This window comes from Tetrao urogallus (genome assembly GCF_951394365.1).
Source record: "Tetrao urogallus genome assembly, chromosome: 5".
Lineage (NCBI taxonomy): Eukaryota > Metazoa > Chordata > Aves > Galliformes > Phasianidae > Tetrao > Tetrao urogallus.
Window position 1 is genome coordinate 46,952,100 of NC_136818.1, and position 22,516 is coordinate 46,974,615.

Consider the following 22,516-nt stretch of genomic DNA (forward strand, 5'->3'; position numbering starts at 1 on the left):
ATGGAGGTGTGTATGCAGACTAGTTGTAATTTAGCTACCACCTAATAGCTAATCCTTCCACTTACAACAATGACAAGAGATTAGGAGCTTTTTTTTTTTTTTTTTTCTTTTTTCCACAAGACACAGAGACTATTTATAGAGGAGGTAGTTTCAGCACTGGCATATACACATAAGCACCATCTGCCAAACCAGACCCTTCCCTGAAGTACTCATTGTATTTCACGAGGCCTTTCGCCCCCTCCTACCTCAACAGGGCCTTCCACCTCCTTGCAGGAAAGCTGTAATGGTAGCCACATTCATGCGACCACAGTGCGAAATCGAATAGGTGTAGAATTCAGAATTCAGCTGAAATCAAAAAAGCTAAGCTCTTTGGCTTATGCAGCACTTAAGAAACAAGCTTCTAAAGTCAATATGGTAATAACCATCTTGACAGCCTACTATTACAGGCCTTTTTGCTGCTGTATGTTGTGAGCGTCAAACTGAAACTTCAGAACACTTCCCAAAGGTTTTAGTGAGGAGGGATATGTTCATAACCCCTTAATGGGCAGAGAATCTCTAAACCCATTTCTTCCACACTCTACAGCTGCTGGATATGCTGTGCAGCTCACTTACGCCCGCAAAACATTGCTCCCATTTCCCAGTTCAAACACAGGTTTACGGTTCTTCTGATCAGTCGAGTAAAGCTTGCAAACCACGAAGGTGCTCCAACAGCAGTGGAGAGCAACGTTCCTGGTATTGCATCAGGATGTCTCAGGTGTGTGAGCATGAAAAACCAGGTATCCACTTACAACTGGGCCAACAGGGGCCAAAGGTGAGGCCCAAACACACACCTCTCAACCTGCAGCAAGGCACTGTGGCTTTCCCATCCCAGCCAGCTAGGTTTATATACAGAATAAAAAAACAGGATAACCATGCTCCAAAAAGCAAACTGAACAATGTCACAACTGACAAAACAAATTAAACATGTAAAGATAGGTTTGGGCTTTATCCTGGAAAGCATCATCCTTACATTTTACACCACTTGGGCATGCTAATGGTATAGGACTGATCATACAGTGAGGTGAATTCAGCTATTATTTGGAATTCTTCTTCTTGCTGTTTAACCTATTCTAAAAGCAGGCACATCTCTGAAAACCCATCTCTTAAAAAGAGTACAGTAATTACTTTTGTAAAAAGAAAGACAGGTTAGTGAAAGAGCTGACACTATAATCTGCTGCTGTAATTATGCAAATGAAAATTAATGTGACTTAAGTAATGAATTATTTAAAAAGACATATTTAGCAATCTGCTAAAAACAAAATATTGAACCAGTAAAAAAAACACATTATATTCTGCCATGGAAACAGAGCAATATATTATTGGAACTGCAGTCACAAATCAGTTAATACATCTGTCTCAGGTTTTCTGTTACAAGCAACTCACAGAAGGTATTCAGCTTATAAAGAATCCACTTTCTTTACTGTTTCATTTCAGAAATGAAGCATTCCAAAAAAGACAGACGTGCATACAATGTGACAGTCTAATAGCAGATGACTAGATTCAATGAACCAAAATTTCCTTCTGAACCCACATTACTGGTTTCTTGATCCAACTGCCTGGCACCAAGACAGCATGTCAAAGTCTCATTGCTTGGAACATCAAAAAGCTGGGACAAGGAAGAAACAGTGAAATTGCATTTGTATTTCAAAATCACTGTGTCTAGATGCCAGCACTGCTCAGGCAGCTTGACAGAAGTAAAAAAATAATTACAAAACCATCTGAAGCAACTTTCCTTTTCCTCCCACCTTCCTTTTTCATGTATATAAGAGGCCTTTTACGCCATCTTTAGACTAAATGTAAATGCAACCAAAAAATGAAAACCAGTTAACAAACATGAAAAGGCAGCACAAAGTAGAAGAACAAAACGTTGGAGGAAGCTATGCCCCATCCTCAGCTGAAGCTGATGTCAGTAGTGGCTACCACTAATGGCCATGGTTCAACTCACCTCTTCTCATACTCTGTGCTCCTCCCATGCTTTTCCTTGTGAAACTATTTACACAGTTGCGCTGCACATCAAATAGGATACTGAGGTGAGACAGAACAAAGCACTTATTTTCTTGCACTTGTTTAATGTCAGTCATTTCCCTAGCTGCATTTGCCAGAGGACATTAGCTGGTTACAGCAATGAGCCTCTAATGGTGAGACACAGCTTGTCAACAAGAGAAGAATGTAGTAAAATGCAAGCTGTTGCCCAGAATCCAACATGCAAAAAAAGCCAGGAAAAGAAGAAAGGAAGAAATACTGGCAGCCTGGGGCCACAACATGACATAGAGGTGATGTGATGGTTGAATGTAGCAGAGAGCTTGCTTGGAGTCCTGACTGTTCTCCCATGCAAGGCTTAGCTCCAAAGAGGCCAGGAAAATGAGCAAAGCCTTTACCACCATCCTTACTGATCCAGTAGCAGCCTCACAAGTAGTAGCACCTTTGGGTAAGCTTCTTATGATGTTGACAGCAGTCATAGGTTTTAAAGCAGTCCTTATCATAGGGGTTTCTGCTATGTTTGTTAACTGACAGACATCCTAAGCTTGAATTCAACCCTTCTAACCTCAGAATCACTCACTAAATCTCTGTGGATATTCATGCCCTTCACGATGGATAACTATTACCTCTAACAAGAAGTCCTAGGAGCTACACGCCGGTGAATTACTCTGTACAGCCAGACTGGTGGCCTAAAACAGCTCGGAACTAAAGGTCAATAATTAGTTAATTGTTTCCACTGACATTCCCATCTAATGTAATTCAGTGAGGTCACAGTGTGGCTCTCTCCCCTCTGGTTCTGGGATAATCACAGGAAGCCCACAACTCTACAGTGCTGCCATCAAGATACGTACACGAACATGTGTTTATGCTGGCATAGCTGGTTGTTCTCATTCTTGCCCCACTCTGCAAACTGTGATCCCTTGGTAAAAGAACTTGGTCTCTTCCAATGGTCTACTGCTGACTACCTGCAGCACACCTGAAAACAAAAATACCCACCCTGCCTCAAAAAATTATATCATCTTTGAAGTAAGTCACAGTGAACAAGTCATCGGCTTGAGCCTATTCCAAAATAACCTGCTCATCTGAGATGGTGCTTCTGGATATATCTTCTGTTGTCTCAGTCTCAGCTGTGCTTCAGTACAGGTAATTACACATCTTAAAGAACAGCGCATGAGACATTTTAACAACCTTATTACACTTCCTCCACTGATGGGAAGTCCGGAAGAAGTGAAGAAAGTTTTTCCTCAACACAGAATCGCAAACCTTACCCTTTTTAGGTGCCACATAAGTAGCACCAACACTGTGGCCCTAATATCCAGGCTACAAAAACATCTCTAGAACTCTCAGCTAGGGACCTGGTGACTAACATACTTCCCACTATACACATATTATAATAGAGTACACCTCTCCTTTGCCATACAACTGACTTTAAGGCAGACAAAGAGTTACAGATAGCAGCATAATTTTAAGCCTTTTACTGGGAGGAAGTGCAGCACAAGGAGCTTCAAAGAACTACAAAAGTAACAATAACGCATTTAAACACATTACAACCCACATTTCAACATGGAATTCTGATTACTGGTTTGCCTTAATTTTAAACAGTGATGAACCCCTTTCAAAACTAATCACTTTGGCTGAACTTAAAAAAAAAAAAAAAATAAAATAAAAGAAAGCTTAAGAAGGTAGTTGCATGTACTGTCAAACAGACCGAGGGTACAACATGTGCCATGTACCAACAGACTATGGCAGCAGTTTGTCTGACTCCTTCCTGTAAGAACAGTAGAAGTACAGTGACCTCCTTTGCTGAGCCAACTCTAACTAGAAGCAGACCCTCAGGGGGCTTATGGAGACACAGGTAATCACTGCAGGTGTTGGCTTAGGGGAGACATCTACCACCACTGCTTTGGAGTCATCTGTCTTCCAAGAACAGTCAGGTACCTAGCCCACCCAATGACCCAGAGGCTGTGATGCTTTTCAGCATGCAGTGCTGAGGTCTGTGATGGGCCACTGGGAGTTCTGTTTGAATCCAATTTATCTCTGCTGGCATTAACGCATCACAACGATGAATGTGGTAGAACCACAGAGGAAAGACAGAGGGATGGTTTTCACACTGTATTTCAGAAGAACTCATTACCAAAAAGCTGTTTTACCTGTCTTGCACAGACGCCACTTAAACATGTATTAAAAAGGCAGGGCTGCCGCTAGACGTGGACATGACCGACACTTATCTTGCGTAGTGCATCTCCAGAGGCAATGAAATCCTCATGCTCTGCTACCTCCTTAGTTTACACCATGGAAACCAGGAACAATCATCCCATATCTGTTCCCTGGCAGGATCTAGGAACAGTCAGTAAAGTCAGGAGAGAAAACAGAAGTGGGGACTTGGTGAAAAAGAAGCACTAAGTGCAACTGTAGGGCACTCCATAGCTAACTGGGCAATTCTTCAGGTACTTAAACAACTATTAAGAGTCACAGGGAATGTGACTATTATTCTTCAAGAAAGAGACATCATATTGCATGCCACACAACTGCTGGATGTGGGCCACTTCTACACCATTCTCCTGCTCCAGCCGTCCACCTTCACAAGGATGCAATGCATTTGTATTTTTATGTTTCCAGCAAGAGCTGTACACTCTGACTGAAGGCTCCTGCACTGCAGCTGTGGCCTCCAGCAATTATAAGTGGTCTCCAGAGCAGGCCTCCAGCTGGACCAGCATGCCCAAGAACAATGGGGCAATGACAGCAACTAGTCGTGTGGCCAAGCTGGCACTTGAAATGGCCGAAGAGGCCATCTATGCTGCAGACTAGACATCATGAAAGGCAGACAGCCCCAGCTGACAGGCTTTTTCTAAATTGCAGCATGGCAGGATCAAATATCAGTAAATTCTAGTCTACACAATTCCTCCCTACCGGATGCATGCCACATTGTCTTCCAGTGCGCGCTGATATCAAGTTTTTTTGTCTGAAATACGATGCATTATTAGAATGGAGAGTGGTAAGAAGAAATATTGGGGGGAAAAAAAACACCAACAAAGATCACAACAGTTCACCAATGATGCATGATAAAACTATGACTTCGACTGCCAAAGAAAAAAGAGTTCCTAAGTTTGTCCCAAATGCTCCACTGTATTAGCATCTTAGATTAAAAGAGCATTTTTTTTACTCAACAAGGATGAAATGCAGGTACAGGACATAGGAGGAAACACTGTTCATGAAGATGTGGGAAACAGATATTTGATATTTTCAGGATGATCAACTCCATCAAATAGTTCTGAAAACAATTTGACAGGAACTGGCAGCTGGCTCCTTGAAGAACTTTGTTCCATATTCTGCATAATGTACATGACAATAATTAAAATTACATCTAGAAACTAGGAGTGAAAGTCCTCCCTATCACACTGTGCCCAGGCACAAGCTCACCTACCTTTCTGAGTGGGGAAAAGTGCATCCCTTCACCTTTACACTATGCAGTCTTGTTTTTCCAGAGCATCTCAGTCGTATCAGAGTTTATTTTGTTTAAGCAACTTCTCTTTCCCCATTCCCTTTTCCCCTAGATTCATGTACCTGGGCAGAGCACCTCTGACAGCAGACCTTCGCAGGAAGCCCTGGTCATCTGATAGACTACAGGACAGTTCAGCTCAGCAACTAAAAAACCTGGACAGCTTTTCTATGGACGAATGCTCACTGAATCCATCAAAGCTTCAGGCAACAGTGGATGTGTGTATTCATATGCTTTTCTAAATCTGTTCCAAGCTGATGAACAGCCTAAATGGATTTTAAATTTCATAGCAAGCTTAGGCTACCACTTTGCATCTGCACTGGCTGCCATTCAGTCCAAGAATAATTTAATACTTTACTATGTGCTCCTGCTCAAAAGATAAAACTGTGCTGGCCTTCAGAAAAGACAAAGCATTTACATTTTTTAAGCAGTTCACTTTTGAGCTGCCATCTCAGTATTAGCATTTTCAAAGTTTACCTCTCAGAGGGCTATGAAAATAAGACTAAAAGGTACTTCCCCTGAACACTAAAATCAGCCCTGCAGAGAAACCAGATGACAGGAACAGTACACAGATGACCTAAAGATATTTACCTACATCACTTCATCAGTTTACCAGACACTTTAATGCTAAACAATATCACTAATTTGAGGATAACTATTTACAGATCAGCTTTGTCAGTATTCTATTTAATTTGCTTGTTAGCAGAATTTATTTATTTAAGAGCAGAGGATGTGAATTATCAACACTGTGAAAATCCTCTTTTTAGCTACTCTCGGTGACTAGCTGTGCTTTTGGGTCAATTTTATCTATGTAGAGAGGATGAAGCTTATTAAGGTTAATTATTTCTGTATGGCCTGTATGATGAAGCCATTTACTAATGAATGGTGGCTTCTTGGTAAAAATGCTGGCTTAGGGCATAGAGCTGAGATGTGAATTCAGCCTGCATAGTTGTGTGTCAGTCAGAAATGTTCCAATCACTGTCACTGGTCTTGAACATGGTGTTTGCAACTGGGCCTTGTCTGAGTCCTATGGCTAAATCAATTCAGTCTCCCCCCAATACTTTTTTTTTTTTTTTTTTAATTTTAAAACAAATACAGAAAAGATTCCATAAATTTAAACATGCTTTTTGTGGAGCAGATTTAAAAGGAGTGTTTGAAATATACTCACCAAAAAAGCAAAGAAAGGTCTGGAGGAATGCCACATCCCCCAGCGCGTAACAGACTGCACAAAATCTAATAGCATCACAAGAAGATCCTCCTACACCTTATTCCCTACTTCTTTTTCTGCTACTGCTGGCTATCATCCCCAGCCAAATGTTCTCATTTTTATTTCTTGGCCTGGCCACATGTACCAGCATGGACCAGCATCTCTTCAGCCTCTCTTGGCATCTGCTCTTGAAGGACTGCCCTTTTTGCCCCTTTTGTTCCACATGGCCCCAGCACTTGGGGTCTATGCTCAGAGAGGCCCCGCTACCTTTACCAGCTGATCTCATTTTAGCCATGCCATCTGCCTGCCTCCCTCCTTGACCACTTTGAGCCCTACGGCATCAGCTCCTTTCCTCAGTCACACTGAATAGCGCAGCATCCTCTCTTGGCTAGAGGCTGAGTTCTGACTCAATCCTTTCCACTCACGTTGTACTGTACAACTGAGAACAGTGGAAAGACACACAGTAATAATCACAGCAGGTTCGTAATGACATATCAGCACCAGAAAGGGCTTTGAATCAAGTGCCAGCACCAAGTGTTTGTAGCAGCTATACTGTAAGCTAGATCTGAGTGGGGAAAAAAAATAGCTGCAACAGTCATTTGCAGAAAGTGTGATCATTGCTTCTGTAAACACACAAACACACACACACACAATCTGGAAAAGAAGCACATAGCTGATTAAACTCAACTTTTGTTACATAGCTCCTCTTAGAACGGTGCAGTGACAGAAAGCTCTGAGGACTGCAGAAAGGGCTATACAGGCAGCCAAGCACTTCCTTACATTTTCCTTTACACGCATTCAATCTGCTTTATTGGCCAGGTCATTACACTATTCTAGATAGACATAAAAGGTACTTTCCTATTAAACTTCAGAACAAATGACATTTTCCATGTACTCAAGCTTCTACGCAATATCCTGCTAACTATAATCTTTCCTGGTTTGCCCTACAAATTGGTTGTGACAGCCATCCCACTTGTAGGCTGCAGTATAAATTGTTGTAGCTTAGCACTGAATTGTCTGGATGCACAAGGTAGCATGCAGATGAATGAGGTAAATCTCTGACTAATTTCACCAGAGGCACTTCCACCTCTTGCCCTTGCTAGGAGCAATCTCCAGAATGAAGCAGCAGCACAGAATGGATCAGATGCAGGTGACAGAGGGACATAAGAACATTTGTACCTCTGGGAAGCTCATGTTTGGAACCAACAGTTCTCACAAGTTGAACTGGCAAAGCTGACTTCTGCTCCCCTTGAGAACTTTAGCCGATTGCTGTGTGTTGTAAAACTTTGAACATTTCAGTGCTTCAAGAAGAATGCAAATCTTGGTGTCTCACTTGCCAGCGCTCCCAGGGAGAGCTCTGCCAGAAAGTCAGGTCCTTCCCACTGCACCAACAGCTCTTGATGAATTAAGAATGAACTCTGCAGCCAGTTTTATGTATGCTGCTTCTGCTGGGATAGGGCTCCTCTGTGAGAACAACAGAGGGAATAGGAATGAAACAGCTGCTGCAGAAAGGCATCTTGTGTTGAATTTTGCACACTCTGGGAAAAGTACAATGATACTTGATAAAAATTGCCATTTCTTTTGAACAATGCCTGAAAATCCAAGAAAAGGTCCTAGGAAGAGAAGACCAAGGGTAACAAGGGATAGGCACAGTCCTGTTTTGGGAGAGGATGAATCAGAAGTTACACTCACATTATGCTTACTCCAAAACCCTTTGTGTGAATACATTTTTTCTGAAGCTGAACACAAAAGATAATGCTGCACTGCTCCATGACAATACCACTTTCAGCTTGGTCAATGCCTTAAGCAATGGGCAGTTGCCCTACTTGTTATTTAAGACATCCAGCAATCTTGTCTTTCTGCTCCAAAGTGAAAGTTGTCTGTGCTCATATAAGCCATAAAAAGCAGCCATTCTTTCCTTTGCTGGAGATAGGCACAAATAACTTCACGTATCCTGAAGTACCCAAAATGGAATAACGTGACTTGAATGTGTCACAGACACAGTGACTCACTCTGTCATTAGAAGTCATTATCACCAGCAACAATAACCTTGAAAAAGATGGGTTAAGGCTCATGCACCCCATGAAAAATACTAGCCAGCCAGCACAGTGTTGCTTGCACAAAGCCTTCAAACAATTGTACCCATGTAAGCAACAAGGTATGCTGAAAGCACATTAGATTTCAGCTAATTAAAGTCTGGTAAGAAGTAGGAGTAGCAAGTATGTTCTTGCAACAAGTTCTTTTGGAAGAAGTTGTTTTTTTTTTGTTTTTTTTTTTTTTTCCTGATGACATAAAGCGACTGTGTTTTTGATGTGTGCATTTGTCAAACTGAAGCATTAGAATAGGCAGTTCATCACACTTCCCTTACGAGACCAGACTTCATGGTATAAACCGCTTTAGAATACTTACATAGCCATGCCCTAATAACACTGCACTTCATGACACTACCAATATTATTCAAATGAGGTGACAATAAAACAATATTTAAGTATGTATCTGATACACATTATGGATGCATGGTTATATCCATCTCACATAAAACTGGACAGCTTATGGGGAAATCCCCCCCCCAAAAAAAAAACAACCAGCCATACTTGAGTGGTAGTTTTGGAGCACTTTTTTCCCAAGATAAAATCTCAGGCATCTGTCATCTATCTTGCTCCTATCAAGCTAAGGAGGCTGACAGTGTGAAAGAGAAAACCTACTGTAGCTTCTATTTCATTTGACCTGTAAAGACAATCTGCATAACACCAGAGAATTCTAATGTTTCAGCAGAGTGACTATCAATTACAGACAGCCATAAGCAGCATTTTCTACTGGTCACACTGTGACATCTTTCACTTCAAATTTGAAATGAAAGAAATCCCATTATCCCCCAAATTTATCAAAGACTGAGTTATATAGAGGAACATACCTTTGAGATGTTACTAGAGCGGCTCACAGAATGACCCAAAGCCTTCTCATTCTGAAAGAGGAAGAATAAGATTATTGCAAGAGTAAATCAGTTATGAGAGTATTTTAAAGCTGTTACTATAAAGCAAATATGGAGAACATGTTAGAGCTGTGACTTTTGGGGATGTTGCTTCTATCGACATCAGTCTGATTTGACACATTTACTAAGCTGTTTTGTTTGCTTAACTACATATTACACTGCTGAAAATCAAATAGGCAAGACAAGTACAAACTGAGAAATAGTAGAACAACGACCTCTCTATCACTACTGCAAAGCCCTTTCCTCAGATGCCATCTGTCTTGGAAAGGATGTTTCTCAGCTCTGCCTCATTGACATCCAAAGGCAAACATCCAACCACTAAAACCAACAGCTCTTGCTTCAAGGAAACAGTGATGTAAAGAAAAGTATCCCAGTGATGTCCTGAAACAATTCTGAATAACTGCATGTATGTCATTTCAGGAAATGAAGCGGAGTTACTGAGCAACTTCCTATCTACCACAGAACTCAGAATTAAACTGGAAATATCACACAGGATGAAAACAGAAAAGCTGAAATTCCTGAAACTGAAATCAGTGATGAATGTATCTGTTACTTTTCAGTATGCAAACCCTGACTGATAAGGATGACAATCTTAACTAGTACCAAAATAAACTGTAGGTTTCACCATGATGTTTCATCATTTACTGGTTCCTGCTTTCCGAACATCCATGTGCCATAAATGCTACTAGACATGATTGTTCCACTGGTAAAACCTGGAAACTTATCTGCAAAGGCTTGTTTGCTTTTCTGAATAAAATCCAACAAGAAACAAATCCTTCAAAAAACTATTTCAAACAGAGCACGTCTTAACATTTGGTTACATATCTATATCACTGCTTCTTTACATCTGTGAAGCTGGGAGACAAATTTGTTCGAGACTTAAACACCCGAAACAGGGCATATTTACTACTTTTTCCTATGGGCTCCATGAAGCTCTTAGAAGTGCACCCTTCCATCTGGCATTCCAGCAGCCTAACAGAGATGCTTTGATAGCATCCTCTTCCAGTTCTCATTGGTACCAACTGATCAGACAGAACCTGAGAACAGAACTCCTGCATACATAACAAATGGGAACATAAGAGAAATAAAAATAATTTTTTTAAAAAAATTGACTTTAAATTACTTCTAGATCAGCTCAGATATAATGCTTTTGGTTTTAGACCTTATGTCTGTGGTTTGTTAGAACTCAAGAGATGTTCAGCTACCAAAACCCACATCAAGGCCACCCAGGCACTACACCCACACTTTGGGATCCCTGTGTTCCCAGACATTCCTTCCTTCAGCACACTCCTTGAGCAGCTTGAGAGCTCTGTGCTGAGAAAAGAGAAGGCAAGGAAAAATTTGAGCATATGCTCACAAAACCAGGCAGGCTCTTTCTCCTAACACAGTCATGGGCACTGCCTTGGTCGATGGATATAAATTGCACTTTCTCCTTTAAAAATTCAAGGAAGCAAATATGGTATTCTGAAATCCTCTCTATGTAGGACTTCGAGTATCTAAAAGGCAGCGAAACAGTCTTTCAAAAGAACAGAGGAGATGTAGCAAAGGAACCCCCACAGATTCTGACTGATGGCCAAATAAAAAATCAGCAAGGATTTACATGAGACCTGGAACAGCTAAATTACCTTCAACTTGAATGCCAGATTTGCATCCTACAAGGCTGAGTTTGATTTTAGAGATGACTATGAGCTTATATTACGTGGATATCAGTATTTCTGGAAGAGAAACAAACACCTAGAGACCCTCAAAGAATATGGGCATGATACTTCTGTGATGACTAACACTAGACTGGGCTACTGCCAAAAAACAAGCCTGGCCAAGAATCAACTCCAACTGTAAGGGAAGGACCCAGCTAATTTCATCAAAGACACTGTAACTATAGCAACAGGAAAAAGTTCATTGAAGCTACAGAATAGAGAAGAAAGAAAAAAGGGGGCAGGGACATGTTCTTAAGCTATGATGAAGAGAGAGCAACACAAGTTGGCAAGCACAGCAACCTGTCACTGCGGATGTGTTAGGTGTGGGGGAAGTGGGCTATGCTCTCTGGGCCTTGCAGGGATGTGTGGGAGGTAAACAAAGCTCGGCTCTGTAGGACAAGGGAAATGGTGGTGAGGAGAGAGACCTGCGGGCAAGGAGTCTGCCTGAAGTAGCACACAGCCCCACGCAGCTGGCAGTCCTAAATGCAGCCCTAGACATCAAAGACTTTCAGGCGAAATTCCTGAAGACAAAATTAAACAGAGTAGAGGTTCTTCACCTCATTAATTTAACACTTCCCAGTACTGCTGTCCAGCTGAAGAAGATGCCTGTGAGGCAGCATGACTGAACTTATGCAGGTACCTGTGTTGAAAAGGATGTGCTAAAATACAATAACTGAAGAGGCTGGAGAACAAGAGATGTATTTACACAACACAGAGCAAATACACTCTCAGCCACACCACAGAAACTAGTCTTCCTGCTCCCAGGGCTGTGATCTTATCTTGCTGGGTGCCAGCAGCGTGAGAGAGATAGATGCTTGTATCATCTTTGTTGATCTGTTGTTGGGAATGTACCTATCTGAGGTTCCTGCCAGTACATGATTGTGAACAGCTGAATTTGTTATTGGAAGAGTGATCATTTCTAAACAGAAACTGCTCTTAGAAAATATTCTGTATATACAGAGAGAGCATGCACACATATTAAAGTATGTGTGATATTTCTAAATTACTCAGCCACATAAGTGCTTTTATATTCCTATTCCTTTACCACATAAAACTGCTAAGTCCGTAAAGCCAACAGGAAATTGTCCAAGATCGGCCAAATTCTTTCCTCGTAATGGCTACTTGAGCCATAGAATCACAAAATCATTAAAGGTTGGAAAAAAACACTGAGCTTATCTAGTCCAGCCATCAACCTATCCACACCATACCCACTAACCATGTTCTTCAGTACCACATCTCCATGTTTCCTTCCCAGGATGCTGACTCCACCACCTCTCTGGGCAGCCAAACTAACAAACAGGAAGAGCATCAGCTCAGGCCCGTGTTCAACCAGTGACAACTGACACAATAGCCACTACTAGATCCAAAATAGATTTGCAATTACACACACATAGTTTTTTTTCAGTTTGGTTGGCCTTTCCAACTATCAGGCAACTCCCACCACCTTGTTGAAATTGTTTCAGTCTTTGGTCACTTTGGACCCTATCTTTGCATGCCTTCTAATCAGAAACGTTCTTCTGAAACAGCAGCTCCGAGTCTCAGCTTACATGCAGGCTTTAAAATGTGGTGGGTAGAGAACAGACAAACAACTGAGTTGCATTGTGCAACAGCAATTTCCAGTTAACTGTGTCCACTCAAGTAGCATCCTTGCTGAAAGCACTTATCATGCTTTTTTGCAAGCTTCTCTAAAGGACAAAAAAAATATTGTTAATCAATAAACCGCAACAGAAACATCTCCAAGTGATATATGAAGGCTGCTCCAAAAGTAACACCTCCTATTTTATTATGTACACCCACAACATCAGAGGCAGATGTTGGTGATATGGCTGTAAAGACAAGTCACTGAATTCCTCCATGAGGAAATAATGGCACTCATTGACATTCATCAACACTTGCTGAGTGTTTACGGAGACTGAACAGTGGATACGAGCACAGTGATGTGGTGGGTGTTGTATTTAAACAGGGGTGACCATGACAGTGAGTCACCTCCATAGCTGCAGATTGTTATGAGTGTGGCATGCAGGTACTTATTCAAATTGTTGCATACATAATAGTGGTGGCTACGATGAGCGTTCTGTACCCGTGAATTTGCTCTATCAGATAGTGTTACTGTGCTCTTTGTGTCTGTTGTAGTTTCCATAGCAATAAATAGAAGGCATTATTTTCTGAGCACCCTACATGTTTCATGATGTCTAGCTGTGCAATTTAATCCCTTATACAAATAAAAATAATAAAAATCTATACTTAAGAGAATAAAAACAATGTGGAAGACATTAAATAGACAGCACTTGATGGTGTTTCCAGTGCTGCAGTACATTAAGGATACTGCATTCTTTCTGCTCATTAAGCTAGAAAAGAACTGCAAAGCCATAGAAGGAAAACTACTGGAATAGATGCATATGAATGGCAGACACAGTACAAACAAACAAAAGCTCACTTTTCATACTATATTCATCACCAGTACATTTATCATAGAATCTACTAGGTCATTCACAAATGACATTGAGTTGGGAGTGGAAAGGCAAAGACGCCATTACAGTACTTCCAGTACCCAACAAATACAGGTGCTCAGAGACTATTTCCAGTATGTTCTCACTGCAGAGTAAGACGTATTCTGGTCCAATAATTACAGCTCTAAACAAGCTCTCCTTCCTTCTTGCAAAAGCATTAGACTTTGCACTTCAATGGAAGGGTCAAGACAAATGCAACACTTGTCAGCATAGACCACACAATTACCACCACTTAAAGCAAGCATGGCTCTCCTTTAGCAAATCAGTTTTTCTGCATGGGATAATGGGAATCCTACCTTTCAAAATTCATCCTACTCAACTAGAATCACTGGGCAGGCACTTCAAAAAAATAGTAATAATAATAATAAAAAAAAGCTTCTAAGTCAGCAGGGCTTAAGTTCCCCCCGTCACTCACTGCCAGCTGCTGCTCTAATGTCCTGTCAGATCCTGGCTTAGGGAAACAACATGGAAGGTAAGAGGGGGGAAATGATTTACAAAAAGGAAAACTGCTACCAGTTCCTACTGTAGCACACGTGTTTCTAAATTCTGGATGTACTTGCTTGCCAGTGCTTGAATCCCCCTCCCAATTTTCTTTCCCTATCCTTTGAATTTGCTCTCTACCATGATGACAGAGCACTCTTCTTCCTTCAGGAGCTGAATAGGTGCTCCCTGAAGAGCGCTCCAGCTTGCCTTCCCCACCTTACTGGCTCTCTTCCCTCCTGCTACCACTCCTGTTACCCTCACATAATGGCTCTCACCTCCTCAATTCAGAGATCTCCCAGTTGACACCTCCCTTTCACCCTCCCACTCACCTTAGCCTTCCATATTCAGAGCTTCAAGTTATTTTATCCTTGCTTCCCTACCAAAAATACCCCTTTTCCACTAAATACAACAGCTCTGTAACTCTCACAGCCACGTGAACCCCAAATCACCAGTTCCTAGTGCCTGAGCCAAGGGTGCTGTCAATCCATTGACAGCAGTTCTACTAGTCAGAAGTGCTCTCATGCACTCACAAAACAAAGGTAGCACACCACCCTGCCTCCAAACTCAGTGTTAACGCAGCCTTACCAAGAGGGCACCCTGAACAAACATGACTTAAATGTCCCTGCCAGGATGGAAGGAAGAGAAAAATACCCTGGTGAAATGGTTGGATTTTGTTTCTATATTACTCAGGACTGAGCTGCCACATGTAGCTAAAAGTCGGTGCAGAGTGAAACTTGGTTCTTCCTGAGCCCCACCATGAGAGCACAAACGCTCGGCTGCTCTGCAGACATGCAGCCGCACACACCCAGGTATTGTTTCAGGTTTCATAACTGTGATCAGATTTCCAAACAACCTCTTCTCAGTGCTTATGCAAATCTTGTACTGCAATTCTATACCTGAAATGTAGAAAGTGAAAAGAACATATGCTTTTAGTTCGGGCAGGGAGGTTGTTATTGTTGACAGTATCAGTACGTGCACTTAATTGTCCAGAGTGACTTGTGTAAGGGGAAAAAATGGGAAATGGCTTTGTCAATTACTTTCTTTGTCTCTCAGCACCATTGGATTGTTAAAATACAAAGGTTCTGTCACTGACAGAATCCAGCATTATTTCAGCAGGAAATGCTATTTAGCATCATATCAAATGAATGTGGTCTGTATTCCTTTGGCAGTCAAGGGGCCTTATAGAAGAGCAATATACTAATGGTTATAAAGCCAGCACTTTGCAAATGTCTTGGATTTTATTCCTTTCAATGTTTTATCCACAAAATAACTCTATATATCATCAAGGTTCATCAATGAGCATGCAGCTAGAAGAGTCAGGCAAGGACAGGTAAAGACATCTAATCAAAGAACAGTAACTACATCTGAGCCTTGCATCTCAGCTTGTTCATAGTATCTACCTCCAGACAGTACTGCTACTGAGCTGGGGCTGCCAGGCCTGCAAACGCAAGCTTTCCTTTCTGTATAAAACCATCTGCCTGGCACATTTCACTAACATTGCATCCATTTGCACACTTACATATTCATGTGCCATGTGCCCAATTTGTAACAAAAAGTAAACTGCAAAGACTTTGGCATCTAAGATGTTCTATGGAAGTTCTTATCTTGCTGTTGCCAGACAACCTAAAATGGATGCACACCTATGGCTGCAACACATAAAGATGAATCCTTTCCTTGGTGAACAAATTATATGAACTACAAAGGTCATTATTCAAAACCATGCAACTTTCTTGGTAATGGAAGCAGCATGCATGAAGCTTATCTGTGTGAAAATGCCATTTCGAACCATTTTATGTGTTTAACAGCAGAAAGAAGGCTATGAACAAGTAAGCCAGCAATTATGAACAGATTAATAGGAATAACATTCTCTCTTTTGTAGAGTAAATGCATTTAATGCAACTGCTGGAATTCTCATGGTACACTACACATGTCAACATGCCAAAGCAATTGACTATTTTAAACATTCACAGATTAAAACTCCCTCTAGGCAACTGGTAATTTGGAATTTCTCAAGCTGCTAACAGACATCGGAAGCCTGCAGCCCAGATAACTCTCGGTGGAGCCGGACTTTCTCAGTGTCTACACAACTTGCACATTCAGCTGTCTACAGAAAGAACAGACTGCATGCTATCACATGTCCCTTGTACTTGGTTGCACGGTTTGCTAATCCTGTGGAATCTCCCGAAGTGACACTGGGAAAGCATTCAGTGTATTTTTAGTAACATTTAACATGATACCATCAAAGTAAAATGACAAAAAAGCTCTTGAAAGAGTACCAATAAGTATCAGCACTATTTAGTAATACCCACTCACTGCATACCAGTGTGGTTTTGCCTCAGATTTCATCCTCCCATTTTTAACTGTGCAAATTGCAAATTATTCTGATGCACAGCATTTAAAACTCAGTATTAAACAACCACACAAATTTAGCTAAATGAGGAATCAGGTTCCAGATAACTCATTGAAGTTACACAGCCGAACCAGTTAGAGCAAGATCCTTGTAAAAATGTGAGCTGTGATGTTCTGGAGAGTTTTAAAACATTGTTCTTAACAAAAATAAAATGTAAGGTGAGAGAGTACACAAGGAGTAATATCTAAAAAGAAGCAATACATTCTGCTGTCCTTCCATAAGTAAACCAACCTAAGTGATGGAAAACACTGCTCTGAGAGGAAATATGTGTAAGCTAAGAGTGCAGCTGGTCTCATGTGGGTCTTCGACATGCATGCTATTAGGAAGCGACCCAGGAGCAGGCAGAGGAGAAGCCCTGGCAGCACACCATTCCAGAGCACCTCCCTTTGCCAACAGTCCTGTCTGTGAAACAGTGACTCAAGCCACATCATTTCTTACTGTCAAATTCTCATTTGCACAGTGGTAAACACTGCAAAATCCCTAAACATTGGGGATTTAATATGCTCTAAATGTACTTACTCCTGTAGCCTAAAAATCTGTAGTCATTTACTTCAAAGCCACAGTCAGGGTGTTTCACTTTAAAGATCAACATGTTTACTAACTTTAAGGGAACTGAGATTGCTGAGTTCCCAAGAGTCACAAACAAACAAGTTTCAGAAACTGTGAAACTAAGAAATACTGCACTGTTCATCTGCAAAATATTTTGGCACTCAGTCATGCAAGGAATGCTTAGGATCTGTTACTTATAGGAGTAAATCCTGCTGGCTCTGGTTACCTTCCACCCATACAGCAGGCACAGGGAGAGTACAGCACTACACATCTGAGACAGCAAAGGGAAAAGAATGAAAAGGACAAAGGGAAAGCACTGAAGCAGAAATTTAACATGTTCTGTTTTTCTTTCCTGTATATCACTAATTAAGTGCATCCCTGATACAGGAGCAGAATTTAGCATTTATCTGTCCATCTAACAGCTGATGTGATCCAGTATACAGATATTGATCAGTGCAATATGCATACATCATGTTCCCACCTTCTCTACTGTGTCTGTCACAATAGCTTATGCTCACAAATGAAAATTGATTACAGAAATTTTTTTGAGGGAAGATAAGCATTCAGGATATTTAAATTCTTTAAATTTTTGATACTTTGCCTCCTCTTATACTAATCTCTTCTGAGTAGGAAAACAGGCTGAAAACAAAATCCTACAGATTTATGCTAGTTTAGGATGATAATTTTAACTTTTTATTTAAAGAAGTTACTAAAGGAAAAGAAAAAAAATGATGGTATGGCCAAAGAGGATAATGGGAAAATCTTCCACAAAGACATGAAAAGCAAAATGATCAGCCCCATTCTGACAGGGGCATCTGTTTTAGTTCTGTATTCAGCAGTAGTGCTTCTTGAAAAGGAGACCTTACCAGATCTTTTCTGTCTTCAAAATATAACAGCAGTCAACAATGCCAACAAAATGCCAACACAGAAAAGGATTGAGTGGAAATAAATACTGAAACAGTACAAAAGCCAAGGGTAAATCAATGGCTTTTGCATATGGTATGTAGAGATTAAATCCTGACTTTTTAGAAGTTGGGGGAATTTCACCAAGAAATCAATCACATCAGGAGATCAGCCTCTCAGGAGAACAGCAGATAGGGCAGAAATGCACAAATACAACATAAAGAAGCCTTTATACGTGGACAGTTGAAGCAGCACATCATTTATTTACTTTTTCTTCCAATCAAGTGAAGAAAATACATGTAGCTAAGTAAGGTACCTTCACAGCTGTGTCCCACATCTTCAGAAGAACACCCAGAAGCAGGAGATGCAAGCCAGTTACTGCAGGCTAAGTCACTGACCTTGCTTGATCTTATCTACCATTATTTCCTGGAGGAAGCAATAAACCAGCTCTCTGTGTAGCTATTGCGGCCCCACTGTAGCCAACAAGAAATCCCAGTGGGTTCAGGGAGGCTCAGACTGAGCACAACATACATCCTAATCCTAAAAAACTATTTCAGGAACTGCAACTCGTGTTAGGCACACTTTAGCAGATTGGGACCTAGAGAATTTATAAAAACACTGACTTGTCTTACAGCATGAGAAACAGAGAAAAAAAAGAAATTGCAATAAAAGCTTGCTACAAAAGCACATTCCCCCTGCACATGGATATATATACCTTTGCTTGATGTTCAGCAGGGAGAAGTAGGAACCCCATGCAGGAAGACGGCACTGGGCAGTGCTCACACCGAGCAACATGCAGCCAATGGAGCTGTGCAAGCTGAATAAAGCAGGGATGAGCCCAGTGACCTAAGCACAGTAGGGCTGACAACATAATGGCCAGAAAACAGGAAGAAAAAGAATGATGTTTTAGGAGCAGGTGGTGTGAACACTGAGCAAGGTGCTCACAGCACCTCCAAGCACACTCCCGTTCAGGGCTGTCACATTCATCACTCTCATCCTAAAATTGTCAGATTACAGTGGAAGAGCATCAGAGGCAATCAGAGGGGAGACTAACAAGACTTCCTGGCTGCAGAAGAGCCCTCCAAAGAGTACAGCTCTTCACCTGGCTGGGAATCTTTACAGCAGCCACAGTCTAACAGGAGGGCTGAAGTTTTAGTGCGCCTGAAGCTGAATGCCAGCAGCTGTACAAGAACTAAATTTATCACTGCAGTCCTGGGAACGCCTGCATTTTCTGCTAAAATAAAATCTCAGGGCCATTAGCCTATTGAAACAGAAGCTTTTCCACTTATCTGATGACACTCACTCATTTTTTTTCCTCAACTCTCATGCACCAGTTCCAGTAAAATCCTGCTTGGTTTTAGAAATTTTTACAGAAAGACATGCACGTCAGCTGAAAAATACCGATATTATGTCAGTAGTATTAAACAATTCACTTCACTGGGTTGCTCTGTCTCTCGCATTTATGCATATGAAACAGAAAATAAGCTGCAGCTGTCAGAACACTGCCTGACCTATTGGAGACTGCGCTGCATTCTTGCATGTGCTGACATGGCATTCTCTAAAGTTTGTTTCCCAAGGGGAAAGGTTTATAAATAAGTCCCATATTCACAGTAAATCTCCTGTCCTCCATTCCCTACAGCTTTGAGCTAGGGCAGTTTTTGTCACAGGAAATTGCATCAAAGGTTTCAGAAAAAGTGTATTAGCTTATTTGATTTGCTTCTGTCAAACAGCTTTTAAAATTACCCCCACCAAAGCTGGATTTAAAAAACTCACTTCTCTTCTTCCCTTTGTTCATTGCTGTACATGTTCGTTATCTGTGGAAATAATATTGCATAGCTATGAAATCTGTGGATGCTTCAGAAGATAACAGATTTTATCAAAAATACATTTTGTAGTTTTTAAAACTCACTTTTAAAAAACCTCAGAGAATTGCTACATGATTATATATTTTCAGAAGGCATACAGAAATACCTGTAAAGCCAGACCTCTGGGGAGCCAACATTTTCTCTTAGGCTCTACACTTGTAATGGAGCTGATGAGAGGCTAAAACGATAGAAGAAAGAGCTCCCCGTAGTCTCCGGAGTCCAGCAGAGAGGATTCACTCAAAAGGAAGGATCCTTGGATTGTATGATTTTATGCCCCAGGGATCACATTGACAGTGCTTGCTTATCCCATTACAACAAGGTTCTGATCCAGAAGTAGAACTTCTGGTTGTTTTTTTTTTTCCTCTTTAAAACATCTATTTCTGATACCTCTTACTTTTGAAAATGCAAAAGATAACATAATGCAGCAGAATGCTAAATTACAAAAGCAGCACTTTAAGAACACAATAAAGAAAAAGAGTAACACTTCTGAGGTTTCTTAATAACATCTGCTACTAGTACCTTGGAGGACAGAGTGCAGCATACTGAGAAGAGCATGTAAAAGTGGTAGAACCTCTCATAAGACAAATATACATTTAAGTAACCCACTCAAATCATCACTGAAAATAAGGCTGTATCACAGGTCTGAAACTTTAGCACAAAATGAACATATTTCTTGTTTAACATCTTTCCTATAAACCACTATTGTCTATTCAAAGTGGATTACCTCAGTTGGTTAGTGCTCAACAGCATTAGGCAGCAGCTCAAAATAAGAAGTCAACACAAACTGTAAGAGGGAAATGATGTGGCCAGTTTGCAATTTACAGACACTTGCAGCATACACTGCTGATGTTCTACACCGGTATCCTGCAGTAGGCAAATGTGATCATCAATAGGCAGACGAGAAACCTGAGGTAAGCAGAAATTATATTGCCCTCAGAAATTCAGCCTTTCTTGTCCTACACTGACACGCAGAGATTCTCTCATATGGCTCAATACTGCACGTGTTTTTGCACAATACTTTTATACAGGGTAAGTTTCACATTCAATGTGCCAGGGCAAGGAAACCATCGTTGAGATCTTACCCTTGCATTTTTTGCAGTAGTAGAAAATGACTCTCCAACCTGGAATCTGTCAGTGCACTGATTTTCATGTGGACTATCAGACCTTGTGATCTACCTGAAGAGCTGCCATCTGGTAAAGCACAGCTACATTTCAGTAAGCTCTTGCGTGAAATCTGGAAGAACATTCATCCAGTCTTCCTCCTTGAAACTTTACTATCAGGTCCCATTTACTTGTAAATGTGGTCCTCAATCCTCCTTGCACATTCCTGGCTGTGCAGTGAATGACCTTTGGATTTCTAAGTTTGATGACTCATGAGAAAAACTATCATGGCACCACAGCACAAGGCAACTAAAGGGTTTTTAAAAAAATTGGGAGTTAGGATCAAGACTAACACACACTACTTTAGGTAACAGTTCTTTGGAAGATCCTGGCATGTTGATATTTTGATTTTTTTAGCCTTTGGCAGAAAGAAACCTTGCTGCCCACGCTTCTAAGCACACACACATAAGTACTGTAACCGTGGAACTGAAGTAAGAGGATTACATTTCAGGAGGGACGTGTTTTGGTGAGAGACTAGAGGCTTAAGGGGATTAAAAGATAGGAGCTGCTTCTGAGAGTGACAGGATGAGAAACAGCAAAGCCCACACATAAACATTGCCTGCAAGTAAGCATCGTTTTGTATCATGCCACAGCAATGAGATTCAGCAAGCAGAAAAACAAAAGAACCAGTGATCACATCAATTGCACCTTCAGCCTCCTCCACTGTCCCCACACCATCTTATCCCATATCATACTTGCTTTTTCTCTGTCTACTCATGCCTTCTATCACCCTTATTTCTTAGCTGCAGCTTTGACCACGTGAATCAGCTGTTTTCTCCCACCTTTGTACTATCTGTATTGGTTTTTCTGCATCATTTCCTATCACAGTAGGAAAATAATCTGGAAATACTTCTTGGAGGCTTCTATACCAAGAAACTTGAATGGATAGAAACACAGCTGATCTAATCCTGGGTACAAGGGAAGTCCTGCAAGCTTTAGCAAAAATGACTGTAATCATTTTTAAATCCAAGAGGATTTTATTTTATGCCAGCCAACAGCCCTCAGAGGTGAAGCATTAGATTTGGCTTCCAGTTAAATACTCTTACTTAAATACACTCTTCTAACAAATACTACCACAGCAGGATTTTTGTTCCCTGAAAGATATGGAGTTAAATGCACTAACAAGAGTTACAAACACCAGAGGGTTCCAAGCAGGACTGGGACATCCTATCTGGATGCCATTTAAAAATCAGAACACTGTGCCAAATTCAACTGATGTTT

General features: G+C 41.0%; 1 protein-coding gene across 2 annotated transcripts in view; it reads right to left on the reverse strand.

The window, feature by feature from the left end:
* The window catches only part of MARCHF8 (membrane associated ring-CH-type finger 8), a gene marked incomplete at both ends in the record, with an annotated part of 61,710 nt that overhangs the window by 10,259 nt on the left and 28,935 nt on the right, over nt 1-22,516 (reverse strand). For both annotated transcript variants that reach the window (XM_079535253.1, XM_079535252.1), the window contains one exon: nt 9,640-9,690. In XM_079535253.1, the coding sequence (XP_079391379.1) occupies nt 9,640-9,690 (51 nt within the window). The remainder of the gene's footprint in view (nt 1-9,639; nt 9,691-22,516) is intronic.